Raw genomic sequence first — 17,417 nt, 5'->3', positions numbered from 1 at the left:
CTGAGTGCTCCTGTGACTGCTACAACACCTCTGAAACACTGCAAAAACACACACAGCCAGTTAGTATGTGACACACACACGCCTCCCTTTCAGTGAGTTAGTCTGTAAGCAACAGTTGTTAAAAGTTTCTGCAGAGAGCGTCTTGTTTATACAACAGGCGAGGGCGTTCCTAGTGAGAGATGTGGCTTTAAATCTCTCGATGCACGTTTAACCTGTGGAAGGATCGTTCACATGAGGCAGCTGTAACCCTTTGTTTCTGTTCACAGAGACTCCAGACTGCAGTTTATTTCAGACCCTAATAGTTAAACAGAGCAACACCAGACTCCATGATCAAGTGTCTCTTTTTTCAATCATGTCTGCACTTATGTCGTGTCCATTCTCCCTTTCTCCAGCACTGTCAGAGTGGAATACAGTACGTTTAATTATTAATGTAATTAATTAGTGCCCTCATGTCTGGGTTACAGTGGGTTAGCGTGTTATTATAAAGCTCCAACATGTACAAGTATCGTAGAAGAATACATGTTGATGATAAAAGGATGAAAATAAAGTGGAAACTTGTTATCGCCACAAATAGTCACTGAGGCAGAGAGAGACAGAGGTTAGAGATCATGATACCAGGCTGCAGTCAGGTCATGTGAAATGCTTGACATTAACAGCACTGCAGACCTGGGGATGGTAGTGAAAAAAGGCATTTATCTAAAGTGGAAAAATATTATTATTATTATTATTATTATTACCACCATTATTATTATTATTATTATTATTATTATTATTAGTATTATTATTATTACCACCTTTATTATTATTATTATTATTATTATTATTATTATTATTATTAATAATAAATAAAACTAGTATTATTGTTTTTTAATAATCATTATTATTATTATTATTATTATTATTATTTGTATCATTATTAATATTTTAGTTTTTTTTACCTGTAATTTAATTATTTTTAACACTAAGTGCATCTTCCTATTCCCGCCCCTTGTCTTAAGCTGCTGTAAGAAAATAATTTCCTCCAATGAGGGGTCAATAAAAATACATCCATCTATATCTATCTAAAAACTCAGACAGTGAATATCCCTCATTTATAATTCTGTAACATGAGAGCTCTGCTTGGGTGACCAGATGAACTTCTCTCTGTCTGTCAGAAGTGAATGATGTCACTTCTCACATATTGTTTGTTTCTCTTACTGAAGTCTGTAATTTATACTCAGAAAGAAGAACTGATTTGATATACATTACCAGACATGACTGGTTAAAACATTTCAAAATGGACCTGTATTGCTTGCATTTTGCTCAAATGACATTTTTCCCTCATCATATAGTAAGTCATCACTGAAGTTTTCTTATAAATATTGTTGTAAAATATAGTCTTGTCTTGTTCCTGTGAACATCTTGAGAGCAGAGTGTATCATCACTCCCCTATAATTTGTGTAACTTATGTAAATTCGTCATTTTTAGTGACCCGTTCCTCTAATTTGTCTCTTCAGATCACTTTGAGACCAAACTCTGTTGCGTAATCGACTGGATTGCAGCTGTTGCAAGTTTTACAGCTGTCCTCTGTGTCCTCTCCCCCAAACACCTGAGAGCACGACCCCTCTTTCCGAGGAAACCTCCAGGACTTTTGCATCGACACTGAGGAGGTGAACTGACCTGGACACAGTGCTGCTCTTTCCTGATCCTGTGGAGTTCATACTTCTTCCTCTTTCTTTAAACTGACTCCTCTTCTGATCTGCCACAAGACCAAAACTACATACATACACACACACGAACGCACATCCACAAGCATACACACACACACACACACACACAAGCATATTACCAGAAGCGCCAAAAAAAACACACAATGAGAGGGAAGGAAGAGAGGAGAAACTGAGTTAACAATTAGCTGGAACTGAGTTTATTGATATTGTAAACAGAAAAAAAGTGAACTCACCAGGATTCAGTTTTATTGTTACTGGACTGAAGATGGTTCGCTGCAGAGAAAAACAAAAAAATAGAGCTTAGTTGCATTTATTATGTAAATTAAAAAACAATCCATAACTTAGACTGAAGGAGGACAGCATATTAGCACATGAGGAAATTCAATAACACCAGTTTGAATATTATGAAAATGCTGATCTCAAGCAAACTTCTTCGATTGTCTTTTCGGTCTGACTGACAACTGTCTGATAATTACATTGAACTAAATCTCCACAAACCCCGCCCACAAACAGCAAGCGCCCAATCACAGCCTTGCAACTATTATCAAGCACACTTGATCAGTCAACATGAAGCATGTCCAAAACTCTGCTCTCTTCTATTGCATTAGCCAAATTAAGTGGTTTGTTTTTCTGTTTGTGACTTTGAAGGAAAAAAAATTATGTTATATTAAATAACAACATTAACCAAGACGGCACTGTCATACTTGATAAACTGGGTGATGAGCTGTTTGTGCAGAATGCAAAGACATGTGATTTATTAATATTCACCTGCATGGGTCATCAAGCTGATAATTAAGAGTCATTTTTGTCTACATTTTCTGTTATCACTTCATTTGCTGTTTCAAAACTCCTAATGTTTAGAGGTCTTTATGTTCCTCTCATTCTGAATTCATTAGTTACACTAAAAGCATGTCGGCTCTCAGACTGTCAGACTTCTGAAAGTCATCACAAGCTGCAGGTGTGTGACTCCTGTTTTCTTTTCCAGCTTAGGAGAACCTGTTTGAACCTGTCGCCCTGCCAATGTCTGTCTGACTGTCTCATTGTCTCTCGTCTCATCTTGTCATTGCAAACCAAATGTCTTCCTCATCTTCTTTCACTGGATCTAAAGTGTTTTCTTCTGTGATGGAAATCTGGATTAAAAGGTCCCCAAAAAGTGGCAGCAGCAGCTCGCCTCCTGACTCCAATTCACCGCCTCACTTCCTTCTCATTCACTCTGAATCCTTTCATTAGCTAACTCACTTCCTTTCAATTCACACGTTAACACCTTAATCCCCCCCCCGATCCTCACCTGATGTCTCAAATCATTACAGCCCATTAGGATCTGCTCAAACATGACATCTCTAAAGTCCTCTGGACCACAGAGGGCGTTAGCTGCTGCTGACAAATGTCATTTAGAGCAGGAGAACAGTAGTTACTGTCGAGACACAACAGAGGGGATTTAGACTGATACACGGAGGAGACAGAGCCAATTTCACTAAAAGGCTATTTTGGTCTTACGCTTCAGTTCATTCAAAAGGAGGAAGGCCGCCTGTGTTCAAAGGGTTGTGTTTGAGATTTGACAGCACTGTGCATAAACTGTCTGGTCGCATCAAAAGGAGAATTTTGAGAGACTTTAAGTAACATATATAATATTATTTTTTCAAATCAATCAAAGTAAGATTATCCAAATGTCATCAATAAATGAAAACAATGGAGGTTTTGTCAGATATTTTGCCTGACATTGAAATACTGTAGCTAAAACCCAGATCACAAAAAAGTTCACCAACATTATTTATTTATTCATTTTTATTTTAAAGTTATATTTTTGTGCTTTTACGCCTTTAATGGACAGGACAGCTGAAGAGAGACAGAACATGTGGGGAGTGGAGAGTGGGGAAAGACATGCAGAGGCTGGAATTGAACCCGCGACCTCTCGACAAGGGCTATAGCCTCTATATATGTGGCGCGTGCTTAGACCACTAGGCCAACGGCATCCCCCAACATAATTTAATAGATTGCAAAAGCTTGCCAATCATTTTAGAATATTTAAATATGTAAAAAGACAATATATTTTATAATGAAGCCGAGTAAAATGGTTGTTTTACTGATCAACTGTAAACTCATCATGGAATTTAATCCAGTAAATTTTATTAAAGCTCCTGTGAGGAGTTTTTTTGCCCATTATGAAACAGACTGATATGAATATGGCTGCCTGTATATGACCTTAAAAAGCAAATGAAAGCATCAGAGAGAAGATTGATAATCCATTAAGTTGTTTATTGATGCCTTCATTTACTGCAAGGGGGTAGGTGTCAAACCAGGCGATGAACAGTCTGCTGCAGAAACAGACAGGGTTTCACATTTCCATGGCAATTTATCTTTATGAGTGATACATGTGACTGTTTTTAAAGAAAAAAACCCATAAAGCATATACAGGACAAAATCAACAAAATGATAAGTTGCTCCACTTACAGGAGCTTTAATGTTTTACACTGCATCATAGAAACAGAGCTCTTTTCAAATACCCCTGATCATCCTGCACAACCTGTGACCTCTTAGCATCAACTCATCAGCAGTTGTTTGAAGCCAGGTCAGTCATCAGTTTTTACATGTCCCTCATGTGTCCCACACAAACTGTGGAACTGACTTGCCTTTCAACATCAGAACTTGAAGCTCTCTGGGTGTTTTTAAAACAAAATTAACAACCTTTTTTTATTTGGCTTTTAATTTGGAGTAGCTGATCAACATTTATTTTCCTTCTGGGATTTATTTCGTCTTTTTTTTTTTTTTTTTACTTTTTTCTGATTTTCAAATTTCTCATTTCTCCACTGCATTGATTTTATTCTATTTCTAAATACTTTATTATCATCTTTCTTGTTATCATCTTTATTATTTTATATATGGCAGTTTGTTTTATGTGAAGCACTTTGGGCTTCACGCTTGCTTGATCTGCAAATAAAAGCTGCACTGGATTGAACTGGATCAACACAGCAGCATTAAGGGAGACACTGCAGCTGGATTGCTTTGTCACAAGCTTTTCCACTGACTTACTGAGCTGCTAAAGTACACTCGGATAGAAGCATTTCCATATTTACCAAATGATTTACTTATAAATACATAATCTGGATTACTTATCACAACCTACAGGATAAAGGCCTGTAAAATCAGAGACTTGGAGATGGATTTATTTCTGGTTCCCTCTCCACAAAATCACATGTCTATCATTAAATGTCCTGTGCTCTATTCAGACAACAAACAAACAGCGCCAGAGTTTTCTTGGAAGTAAGCAAAGATCCTGCTTGTCAGACCGTCTCTGTCCTGTTGCCAAATCAGCACCAGAGCACAACAAACTGCCTCTGCAGCCACCCAAACAAGCAGCACTTATTAGACTAATGTGCCTAACTTTCAAGAAGCCAAACCACAGTTTTTACCGCAGATCCAGAGCCAGCAGGGCAATGCTGGGTTGAAGCTTTGAAAGGCTAAATGTATAGAGATGTAAACAGCATTAGTGGCACTAAGAGACAACTTTCTGATGAGCAACCTGGCATCATACACGAAAAGAGGTGGACTTCTGGAACTAGCTTGCAGGTAAGCTTCATGCTCTTTCTTGATCATTTGATCCCCTGAAGACTTTCAAAGCATCTTTGAAATCAGGAAATTGATGGGAAAGAAATGCTGTTCAGCCCTGGTAGGAAAATTCCTTCCATAAACAATGCTGCAGTCTGTTCACGTGTGTAAATTAGGGACAGGTGTCTTACAAACACAACAGTGTAAGAATCAACATAACGCCCCACGTTCATTCCTCGGTCCTGTTCCTTCACGAGGGAAAAGTCAACAGTCACAGAGGCGTGGAAACACACTTCACGCTTCAATGAATGCCCTCATAGTGTGTGTGTGTGTGTGTGTGTGTGTGTGTGTGTGTGTGTGTATGTGTGTGTGTGTTTTCATCATTCCTCTGATCCGCTGTGAAAACATCGGTAAAGACTTTGATAGAAAGTGAATGTACGTGTTATGAGTTAACAATAGACGGTAATGGCTTTATGCTGGAGCAGTGAAATCTGACTTGCGGGAATGCTGCGTATGTGTGTTGTGAAGTTGACGCTGAATAGCTGCTAATGAGTGAATGCTGAAGGGTCAGACGTTCTGGAGATTTGATCACAAATATTTATCTTTTCAAGGACAGAATTCTGTCTTGTTATCCCTAAGTCCAAAAAGTAATCAAAGTCTGGGCCTGCAGGATATGAGAAATATGCAATATGCAAACTTAAGTCCCATCTAAAAACCAAATGCAACAAAAGTGTTAAACAAAGCAGAATATGTTTTAGATTTTAGATTCTGTAATGTAGCCCCCTTTTTCCTTCATGACAGCTTTGCACACTCTTGGTATTCTCTCAGTCTGCTTCATGAAGTGGTCTCCTGGAATGGTTTCTAACTAACATGAGCCTTGTCAAGAGTTCATTTGTAAGACTTGCCTTCTTAATGTGTTTGAGACCATCAGTTGTGTTGTTCAGAGGTAGGGTTAGCACACAATGGATAGCTCTATTTGACTACTGTTGTAATCCAGATTATGGCAAACCCAGATTATTTCATAGTTTTGATGTCTTCAGTATTAATCTACAATGTTGAAAATAATTACAATAAATAAAAAAACTTTAAATGAGGTGTGTCCAAACTTTTGACTGGTAGAGTATATTGGAAAATGTGTCTTGGCTATATCTTTTTTTTATTTTATGCAATATGTCTCTTAATAAGCTAAAATAAATCAAAACAACATTTTTTTTTCATCACTAAATTGGAATAAAAACAGTGTGAGATGATGGCTATTATATTGAATAGATAGAATGTACATTCTCTGAATGAGAGAGCATAGTTTGTCACTTATGATGACTTTTTTAATTCTGCAATAATGATAATTTTGTTATTTATTATGCAGCCATTTAAAAGCCGTAAATATAATGACTATATTAACAGTAAATCAGATTTAATGATAAATGTCCCCTCTTTGTTTGTACTGATTGCTATACAGAAACTATCTGCTGCCAGTATTATGTAACCATGTATAAAAAGTCTAAGAGATTATATCAAGAAGTTCTTAAGTAAACGAGCATATTATGCTGTTTCTTTAACTCAAAGTAGTCTCATCGCAAAATGTTAAAGCAAACTGGCGTGAAGGAAAACAAACATCTAGTATTGAGTTTAAGAAACACAATCTAAAATACAGTTTAGTAATAAAGTCTTAACGACAGCTGTGGTATGTGGCATGTTTGCTATCTGGCTGGATTAAGGTTATTAACTCATGTGGTAAAATAAATCATCATCTGTAAATGAGTTGTCAAACATTGTCCAACAGAAGCATGGCAACAGCAAGCTATTTTTCCAACAGGCTAAGGAATCAGGACAGATAACTAAAGATACTGTGAGAGAATGGAAATCATTGAAACAGCCCTGAAATGAAACTACGTCTAACATACCTGAATAAGAAACTGAACCATGAACCATGAATAAGAAAACAAATATCTAGCCTCTGACTCTCTTTCCAGATATGTACAAAGAATAGATGGAAACAGAGTAACTAGCAGCATTGTGAACGATAACTGTACGTACAACATCACAAATCTTAATTTAGACAATCAGCTTTCTTCATGAACAGCTGTCAACTCTGCAGCACATCACCAACTACAACAAAACTAATCCCAAATGCAAATTCTCTGTCATCTAAATCACTAATTCATAATCGAGTAAGGAGTTCAATGCATGTATATTTACATTATGGTGTTTGCATTTCATTGTATCTTCATATCTGTAGTGTTATGTAGTTAAATGATACCGAACGATGTGTGCTAAACTGTATTTGTAAAGGCTCAACTGAGGACAAGGGTTGAAAATTAGCAACAGCAATAAACTCTCAGTGCAGCACATCAGTTTCATGCTCTGTGGTGACACTATACTGAATTGCTCAATCCCTTTCAAATACATTGAATTGAAATTAAAGTGCCCTTAATTACTTATATAAAACTTAAAGAAGAGCTTCCACTGTTAGGAGATCAGCTATTTCTTTGTCTGACTGAGAAGTAAGCAAATGTAGTCAGCCCTGCAGCATTTATGACCAACAATATCTCAGCTCTGCAAACTTCATTTTTCAAAAGGAGAACATTAGGACTGATAATGTCACAGGTTTCTTTAGTTGGTGGAGTCCGTTTTAAGACACAATGAGTAGAATAATGGAAGGAAACTATTAACAATGAGCCGAAGACTTGAATCTTTTTTTGAATTGTGAGTTTTTCCCGTTGAACTTACCTTCAGCTCCCAGTGAAAGGTCATCTTCGAAGCTGCAGCCGTTCCTCGGTGCCCCTGTTCCCACACACAAACACACACAGTCACCTCAAAGTGCCACAGTTATGAAATCCACTCAATAACATCTCCAGAGTTATACAATGAAGGAGAAATTGCTCTGTAATGTCAGACATACTGGTTCAAAGTCATGAACCAAAGTCCCCACATTGGAGGTTAGGGTCCTTACAAGGTAACACATAAATGACAAGGACGGGGAAATATGGCTTACCTTTGCTGGGAGAAGCACTCTGGTCATCAAGTGAGGCTCCAAGAGGAGTCCTAGATAAGAGACGAAGAGACAAAGTTATACATCAACCAAAACCATAAAGTCACCATTAAACATGACAAAAATCTATATTAGTGAGGTCAGGTTAGCTCTTGGTATGCAGGGAAAAAACTACTATGCATCAAGACTCACTCTAACAGGCTAACTGGCTGTCAGGCGAAGGCAATTACATAAAGACACAACAGAGCAGGACTTTGCAAAGCAGTCTGGTTTACGCTAAAACTGGAAATCTGACTGCCTATCAGGCTAACTATCCTAACGTTAAGAAGAGGTAAGTTTAAAGACTTTCGTGGGCTAAGATAAGGCAAAGATTAATTAAATTAACTATCCAAACGTTAGATGTCTACCATAAAAAAGACCAAATAACCAAATAATTGCCTGATATATAAAATCGTTTCCATCGCAGCATCAACAGTTCTTCAGACTAACCCAAACTAAGAGCTGTGGGGTCAATGCTAACTATCCCAATGCTAACTTTATGTCAAACTAAGCAAGCTAACTACCTGTCCAATACATATACTGGTGCTAACCTCATGTCAAAACAGACTAAGGCTTAGGCAAAGTAATCAAGGCTAACTGCCCATTAGGTATAGGCTAACTGTTTCAGTGCTAACTATAGTTAGGCTAAGGCAATGCAGTATTGCAGGCTAAGAGCCAAAGACTAACTATCTCAGTGGTGTGTGCCAGGCAAGCGACAACCTGCGGTCTCAAGCTATGAAGCCCAAGCGGAAGTGTTATAAACTGCAATTCATCAATAATCCACTTGAGGCTGGCTGCAGAAACACCGGAAACCACATACACACCAATTCAAAAAAGACGATCTTTGCAGCAGAAATAAACATGTTTACAGGCTGGTTCAAAAAACGGCTTTGGTCTACGTAGCTAATTTCTCTATCGGCACACATCGGGGGTGAATTTTTTTCTAACGCAACGGTTCAGAAGATATTAAGATTATGAGTTTTTGCCCAAATAAGGACATGACTGACTTGACTCCCGAACAGCAACACGTAGCTGTTGGCTAGGAGGCTCAAACTTCGCCTCTTTACGTCACACTATGCTTGGTTGAGTTCCGCATTTCCAATATGGCTGCCGCCGTTGATTGACTTCAAAACAGCGCTCAGGAGCAGATGGGTGACGTCACGGATATTACGTCCATTATTTTTACAGTCTGTGGTCACGGCTAAGTTAAGCAGGCTATCTTCCCATCAGGTTAAGGTTAAGTAATCCAGCATCTGTTGGGTAGAGGCTAACTATCCCAGCGCTATCAGGCACTGGTTACGAAACATATGCTAACCACTTAATCAAATAGTTATCCTAGCCTTCAGTAAGTAAGTAAGATTTATTCAGAGAGCACCTCTCAAGATCAGAGGTCATAAAGTGCTTTACAACAACAACAACAACAACAACACAAGTAAAACGTTAAAAGGCAAAACAGAGATTTCAATCAAATACAAAAACACAACATAAAAACAGACAGATTAAACAAAGGCAAGTCTATACTGATCATCAGACTGAGGCTAAGTAACCAAAGCCTGACACCCAGGCTTCAGTCACTGCCTATACGGCTAAGGCTTGTACGTGCACGTCAGGCACTGGCTAAGGGACCTGGAGAAGTACCCGTCAGGTAAAAGCTAACCATTCCAGCACTAACTAAGTCATGACAGCTAACCAGTCAGAGAAATAGTAACTTTTCCACTACCCCAAAGAACAATACCATCTCAACTCTACCTGCTCGTCAGCCAACATTTAAAAAACCCCAAACCCTGGTACAGAGCCTGGCAGATGAAATCTAATTATCCTGAACTATCCAGTGAGGCATGGCTAGGTAGAGTTTTTGGAACTCCTGACCAGCCTTGACTAAATACCCAGACTAAATCCTGCTGTAGGCCCCTGTCCAGGGTCTTCTACTGACCAGACTAGTTGTCCCAGGCTGACTAGGTGACAGAACCGGCTGCAGTAAGCTAGCTGGTCTGAGGTGCTGTCTGCAGCTGAATGCTGCAAACACTGAGCTGTTACACAACCTGCAGCTCTTATCAATGGGACAAACTTCATGCCACCATTTTAAACAAACACACACACACTGACACACACTGACACACACTGACACACACACACACACACACACACACACACACACACACACACACACACACACACACACACAGGGATGATTGTGCAACAGTGCGCAGCCGCAGTGTTTGCCAGTCCTCCTACTTCCCAACGGCAGCCATGTTGGCCTCAGACCCCTGCTGCCCAGTAGCTGTTGCTATGGCTACCCGTGATTCTGCGTCTGCCGGTCATGTTACCACGGTGACGTTACAGAAGACACGTCTCAGCGCTGGAAAGCCAGAGGGCTGTAAGTGAGAGCGGCTAACGTGTGAGTGTGTGAGTGAGCGATAACAGTGTTGACTCAGCAGGAGGAACTCCTCTGTTTACACTTCTTTCTTTTTTTCTGTCTTTCTTTCTTTTTTTTCTTTCCGTCTTCTGTTCCTCTGTCGGCTTCGTCCTGCGTCTTTCTTCCCTCTCTGCCTGAACAGCTCTGTGTGCCCTATCTCTGGGTGTGGGTCTCCTACCTTTGTGATCTGTGTGTTGTGTGCCTGGGCGTTGGTTATGTGTCGGTTTCTAAGTCAGCCGCTGATAAACTCCATTCCCAAACACACAAATGTAACGCCTCCAGAAAACCAATAAACAATTAAGCCAGTCTGTCCCTGAACCCGTCAGTCAGGATTCAGAACACCTACGTATGTTTACTGTACTTTCCTGCTGATCATTTCCCTTAAGTCCATCTTTTTTTCTTTATTTTGTCTGTTGTTTTTTACTCAGAAAATCTACAGCAGCAACTTGAAACACAAGTCAGCATTTGTTTGTCTTTAAATGAATTCATCATGAAGTCCAGATTGTTCTCAAAAGCCTCTGTACTTGGCAGATGGCTAAAACAGGTCATTAAAGCAGAGTTAAGGTCTGAAAGTAAGGTGAAGAATCAATACTGTACCTGCATTCAATCAGCCAGCTGGTTATCTTGTTGGGAACTCGCCCTGACAGAGAGAGGCAGAAAAGCATGTTAAAGGAATGTGCCAGCAGATGTCGTATGTAACAGTGATTACAACATGCTATAAAAGCATTACAGCAGTGCTAAACTGCAGGATGTGACTCTAAACATTGCAGCTGATTACAGTCATGATGTCAGCAGGCTGCAGTTCCTCAACAGCTCACATCTAACTGAACTTTATCTTGTTCCTTGTCATGCAATTGTGCTCCAGCGTGTGTTTATGTGCAGAGTAGTCATTTAGTATGATAAAAGTTTCCCAAAACCTCACCGGAAACTTTCTTCTTCTTCATTTTTTATATTAATTCTTATTCATCAAGAAAACTGTTGGTTTAATATTCACCACGTACAAAAGCACATCCTCATATTTCAGAAGCTTAATCCAGCAAATATTTGTCATTCTTCACTTCTAATAAATGACTTTAACAATAAACTCATTATCAAACACCAACTAATAAAAAGCTGTTTACATTTGAACAAAGCCAACATGGATTAATAGGATTGTGCTTGTTTAAACAAGACTAACCTCGTGTCCGGACCACAAGCGTCACGTTAGCGTCATAATCACATGTTGACAGTGCTCTCGTGCACACTGTACTGTCTTTACCAGTTATGTCTTGCCTGTGCATCGATATCAAAGACAGTAAATGATAACATCTGACAATATATATGAAGTTTTATCAAAGCTGTGACGTATAAAATGAGCACTGGTTGCAAAATAAAGATGCGTTTGGATTTGGTGCAAAAAAAGACGCATTTGAAGTATAAATGAACACGTCAGGTTGCTGTGGCTGCCTGGGAGATGCATCTGGTTTGGAAGTCTTTAACAAACCAGATGCATTTATTTATATAATGTTTTAACAGCCTGAAAAATTAGAGTATAAAAACACATCTGAAGCCTCAAGTTAGACACCTTTTAGGAAGCTTCATCCATACTACTCACTAAGCTTTGAGCTAAAACCCAATGTCTGCAAACTAACAAGCCGGCAATGTACATGCTGACATTTAACAGGTATGCAGTATGCATGTTAACCATGTTCATAATGTTAGTTTGCTTTGTTAGCATGCTGATAAGGTCACCAGTATTATGAAAAAAACAAACATATTTTAAGGAAATTAAATGCAAAATATTTTAACTTTATGACGTTGTTAGAGGAAAATTCAGGGATCAACAAAAGAATGAGTATAAATCCTCTCTGCAAATTTAGGGATACCGCTAGCAAATGTTTCCCTTCCTGATTCTACACTTAAACTTGAGTGTTGCTGATACTGAGTATGCCTCAATGCATATTTAAACAGAACATAATATTGGAGGGAAAACACTGGTGTTAGAGCAACTCTGTCAAATATTAATACAATTGAGGATCAATGTGAGAAGTGAAGGGATAAAAAGATGCACCATTTTTTTTTATAAATAACTGAATTTATGATTTACAGTTTCAACTTATATTGTGTGTTGCAAAATCAAATTTTCAGCCTCCATTTTTTCAGTTAAGTGAAAATTTTGCTCATTTTTAATGAAACTACTGCATTGTTTTAATTAACTTTTACAAGTACTGCTGCAATCAATATTGCAAAATAAAGCCTATCCCTTATCATGCACTTTTCTTCACCCCTAATGTCTAAAGAAAACATTCCAGCAGATAATTCATGATATTTAACCATTCATTTAAAAAAAAAGTTCAACATACTTTGAATAGAATGTTTTAGAAAATTTGAGGAACTGCACTGCACAGGTGGCATTTTGAGAGCACAAAAAATATCAAGATTAAGGATCGGATCAAAGATAAATAAAAACTTAAAAAATAAACTTCAAGATCTTTTTGTTTAACAAACTGCAATGAACGCACTGTTGCTTAGTTACCTCACAAACAAAACACCACTGGCCTCTTTTTTTCTGGAATTTATTGTTGCTTATCAGCCGACATATAGGCTTAAACTGATATATAACTCTGATAAGATCAAATCTGCACTTACTGTAGCACACAGCTGTGAGTGAGCAGGGAAGTGAAAATGGTTACGTAGCATTTTCAGAGATACTGTGACATTTCCCTCTTTCAAAAATAGCAAACATTGAGATTGATGAAAGGAAAAATGAGCTTGATTTTGTGGTTGTCAAGCGTAGTCTTACCTGGTTCACCTGAGGGTCTCTGTGCCTCTGTGTCGCTCTGGTTCTGCTGGGACTCCTGGGGGCCACATGTCTCTGTTGCTGATTCCTGCCAGAGAGAGTCTCTGCTCTGGGCCCAGGCGCGGCGCCGCAGACAGGCTACGTTGGCTTCTGATTGCGCTCTGGGATCTACGGACCAATCAAGCAAACAGGCTTACTGCTATGAAGTCATCAATCAGGTTTGACAAGTATCCAACCCGACAAACAGAAACTACAACTGATTCAATGCAAACACGTAGAGAAGTTGAGTTAAGCAGGGTGATCACATGCACTGACCCCCGCCCCGAACATCTAGGTCACCTGACTTCTCTTTGACCACCTGAGTGCAACAGTCAGGCAGAAGCTGAATCTTTAAACCTTATTCCTCATTACTTTTTACTCTTACCTTATTCTGTTACAGTGTACTGTCTATTCCTGTAACCGTTTTGTTTGACTACTCCTTTTATCTAGCTAACTGTTTAAAATGACTACTTTAAGCTAACTGTCAAAGGTAGCTGTATAAACATTTCTGATATCCGGCTGTTTCAATTGTTTTACATTTTTTAAGCTAACATTAAAAAGCTGTTTTAGCTAAATGGTTCTTTGACCTAGTTCACCTGTTTATCCAATACTTCATTTTACTTACAGTTAAACTGACACATTTAGCTAACTATTTAACCCTTTAAAATTTGTACTTATTACTTCTATTTACAGTATGTGTTCAGAACTTATAGATATGACTCTTAGCTAACTTGCAGATTTCTGATAGCTAACTGTTTAGATGTTTTGCTCTTTATTTTAGCTAACTGTTACAGATTCTTTTAGCTAGCTGTTTCAACTGTTTTACATTTTTTAAGCTAACATTTAAAAGCTGTTTTAGCTAAATGGTTCTTTGACCTAGTTAACTGTTCACCTGTTTATCCAGTACTTTATTTTATTTACAGTGAAAACACATTTAGCTAACTATTTCAGCTTTTACAACTTGTACTTTTTACTTCTAGCTACTTCTAACCTTTAGATATGACTCTTAGCTAACTTGTATTTTGATAGAGTGTTTACATTTGAAGAGTTCATTTGCAAAAACAGTTAACTCACTTTTGAAAAATTAAAAAACATTTTTTTTCTAATACTAATTTTTGGTATGATCAATCAACTGCGGTTGGGTGGCTTTAACTAAATCAAAATAACTTTACTAATCAGAGATATCTTGAAAATGTAACTTTATTAGGAATCTATATTAAAAAGAAATATGGTTTTGGAAAATTCATAAAAACGGAGCCATCTGTTTTTGCAAATGAACTCTTCATTTTTTACCCTTTACTTTAGCTAACTGTTACAGATTTTTTTAGCTAGCTGTTTACATGATTTATGGAAAATGTTTAGCTGACTCATTCAACTTTCATATCGATTTATGTTATCTTTTCAGTCTCTTTTTTCACCCAATGACTTTTGGCTGATTGTTATAATTTCTTACCCATAACTTAAGCCAACTTTTTGGCTAACTGTTTTAGCCTTTGCCCATTACTTTTAGTTAATATTTTAACTTGTATACTCATTAGCTTTAGCTAAGACCCAACACTATTTACTATGTATGTTAAGTAACATAAGTACAGAGAGAGAGAGAGAGTAGATCAAACATAACTGGCCACATATAAAATTTGAATGTTTGAAGTGTTTGCTGTATGTTTGTGTTGATTGTTACTGTTCTGGTTTTTGTTTTTAACTCTGTAAAGCACTTTAAATTGCTCTTTGCATGAATGGTGCTTTATAAATAAACTTGCCTTGCCTAACTGTTTTAGCTTTTAACACATTGTTGAAGCTAAGTGTTTCAGCTTTTGCACACTTTTAGCTGACTGTTTAATCTTTTGAACTCATTGACTTTAGCCAACCAACCAGTTTTAGCTTTAGCCAACTGTTATAACATTTTACCCATTGTTTAAAACGCACTATTTGTTTAGGGATTAATTTATGCTCACTATGTCAATCACATTAAGATAACTTGTTTGTCTAAATACTTAAACTCTCTCTATAATTTTAGCAAACAGTTTTAACTTTTACTGACAGTCAAACAGTTTGTTTATGACTTTGAGCCATCTGTTTCCTCTTATTTTCAGTTATTTAGTGTACTAACAGAACTGCTTATCAATCATTTTTTGCTGTTTTAACTTTTAAATATTTAGCAGTCGGCTAATTTAAGCGTTCTTTTTAAAGTGTTGCATACATTTGGGGTAATTTTTCACATTTTAATGTATTTACATGACTTTTAGCCAAACATTTGAATCCATATAGCTCTCTAACATAAAATGTACCTTCATATTTCCATTTTTAATCTGTTCATTTAATAAAAACCTTTAACTCTTAATCTTTTTTTCTGTTTAAACTATGAACTTTTAGATGCACTAAGCCATCACTTTCCACACAGCTGACTGTCATTTTATCAATCTATTTCAATCTTTATCCATTACTTTTAGCTAAAGATTCAAACTCCTGAACCAATACCTGGTCATTGCTTCAAGCTAATCATGTCAGCCCTTTTTATTTTGCTAATATAAGATGGCCCACCTGCAGAAGGGCTGGTTTCCACTCCCAGAGCCCCACTCTCCATGTCTGACTGTCTTTGTGACTGTTTGGAGTCAGTCAGAGAAGACTGACGACGCTACAGAAACATCAGAAACGAGTGCACACCTGGAGAGAGAGAGAGAGAGAGAGAGAGAGAGAGAGAGAGAGAGAGAGAGAGAGAGAGAGAGAGAGAGAGAGAGCAGTAGACATTTTAATTAATTTCCTGAAGATGGATTGTGACGGGTTACAGAATAAACAGATTAAAAATAAAATGGAACAACTGATTGATAACTGACCACTAATTAAACATTTCTCCAAAACAGATTCTTAACAAGTGAGTCATGGAGGAGGGAAGATGTTTCTGGTCAGAAGAGAATTTGAGAAGTGTCTATTTATTATTAATGACCAAGATACCCACACTGAGACCAGCTGAGATTACAAAGACACACACACACTTTCTGCTCCCTTAAAAAGATGTCTCAAGACTTAATTTAATTAATAGTTATCAGCTACATTAATACATTTTTATTCAGGGTTCCCTTGAAAAATCATCACTGTTCTGTCAGTAATATGATGAAAATATCATATACAAGTTTAAGTGATTCCAGTGTATTTTAATGTCAGTCTTCATATAGTGAATCAAAATAATTTTTGCTCAGATGACATGAACTTCTGGAACAGTCCAGTGCTTAGTCTTTTGTTTTCTCTGGATATTATTGCAGTGCTGCTTTATAGAAGCTCTGCAGTTCAACTTTGAATGAGACCGAGTTTTCAGAATGAGACACATTTTTTAAAGCTCCTGTAAGGTACTTTAGGTTTGTGTTAATTATGGCGCCCCCCTGTGGACAAAGCAGTATCTCTTTGCTGATTTTGTACATAAGTCAGAAGATAATTAAAAAATAAATACAAAGTCTCATGCTGCTTTCTTTATCAATCAAATGCATCACCCATCAATAAACCTATCTGTAGAAACTTTTTAAATATTTCGTTTCGGCAGCAAGCATTTTATGACTTTAAACCGACCCCTCACAGGTTTTAGGCAAAAGAAAATTACAACAAAGAAATGGTTGGTCTGTGTGCAGTTAGTCTGATGTGCTTTTGTTGGTCATATAAAATCATCAATATTAATTTCAGTCTGTTTCACTACCAGCTAAAAACTTCTCACAGGAACTTTAAAGTAGTAAACTGGTCTTTTAAGTCACTTTGGGTTTTGCATTCTTCCAGAAAGGGAAAATAACCAATGTGTAAGTGTCCTTATTTTATGTCCACACTCCAAAACACAGATATCTATTATTGTACAGAGTATCTGTTAAAATGTGGACGAAGGCTTAACAACAAACAATCGTATAAAAAGAACGG

General features: G+C 37.5%; 1 protein-coding gene across 3 annotated transcripts in view; it reads right to left on the bottom strand.

Annotated features, from left to right (window-relative positions):
* The window catches only part of itprid2 (ITPR interacting domain containing 2), a 63,824-nt gene that overhangs the window by 34,584 nt on the left and 11,823 nt on the right, over positions 1-17,417 (bottom strand). For all 3 annotated transcript variants that reach the window (XM_034694311.1, XM_034694313.1, XM_034694312.1), the window contains exons 2-8: positions 16,062-16,184; positions 13,485-13,649; positions 11,300-11,342; positions 8,251-8,300; positions 7,986-8,039; positions 1,943-1,982; positions 1,660-1,755 (exon numbers count right to left, since the gene is read on the bottom strand). In XM_034694311.1, coding sequence (XP_034550202.1) covers positions 1,660-1,755; positions 1,943-1,982; positions 7,986-8,039; positions 8,251-8,300; positions 11,300-11,342; positions 13,485-13,649; positions 16,062-16,104 — 491 coding nt within the window. In that variant the 5' untranslated portion in view covers positions 16,105-16,184. The remainder of the gene's footprint in view (positions 1-1,659; positions 1,756-1,942; positions 1,983-7,985; positions 8,040-8,250; positions 8,301-11,299; positions 11,343-13,484; positions 13,650-16,061; positions 16,185-17,417) is intronic.

The sequence above is a fragment of the Notolabrus celidotus genome, chromosome 10 (genome assembly GCF_009762535.1).
Source record: "Notolabrus celidotus isolate fNotCel1 chromosome 10, fNotCel1.pri, whole genome shotgun sequence".
Lineage (NCBI taxonomy): Eukaryota > Metazoa > Chordata > Actinopteri > Labriformes > Labridae > Notolabrus > Notolabrus celidotus.
Note: the sequence above shows the minus strand (reverse complement) of the source record. Positions and strands in the feature narration are given on the sequence as shown.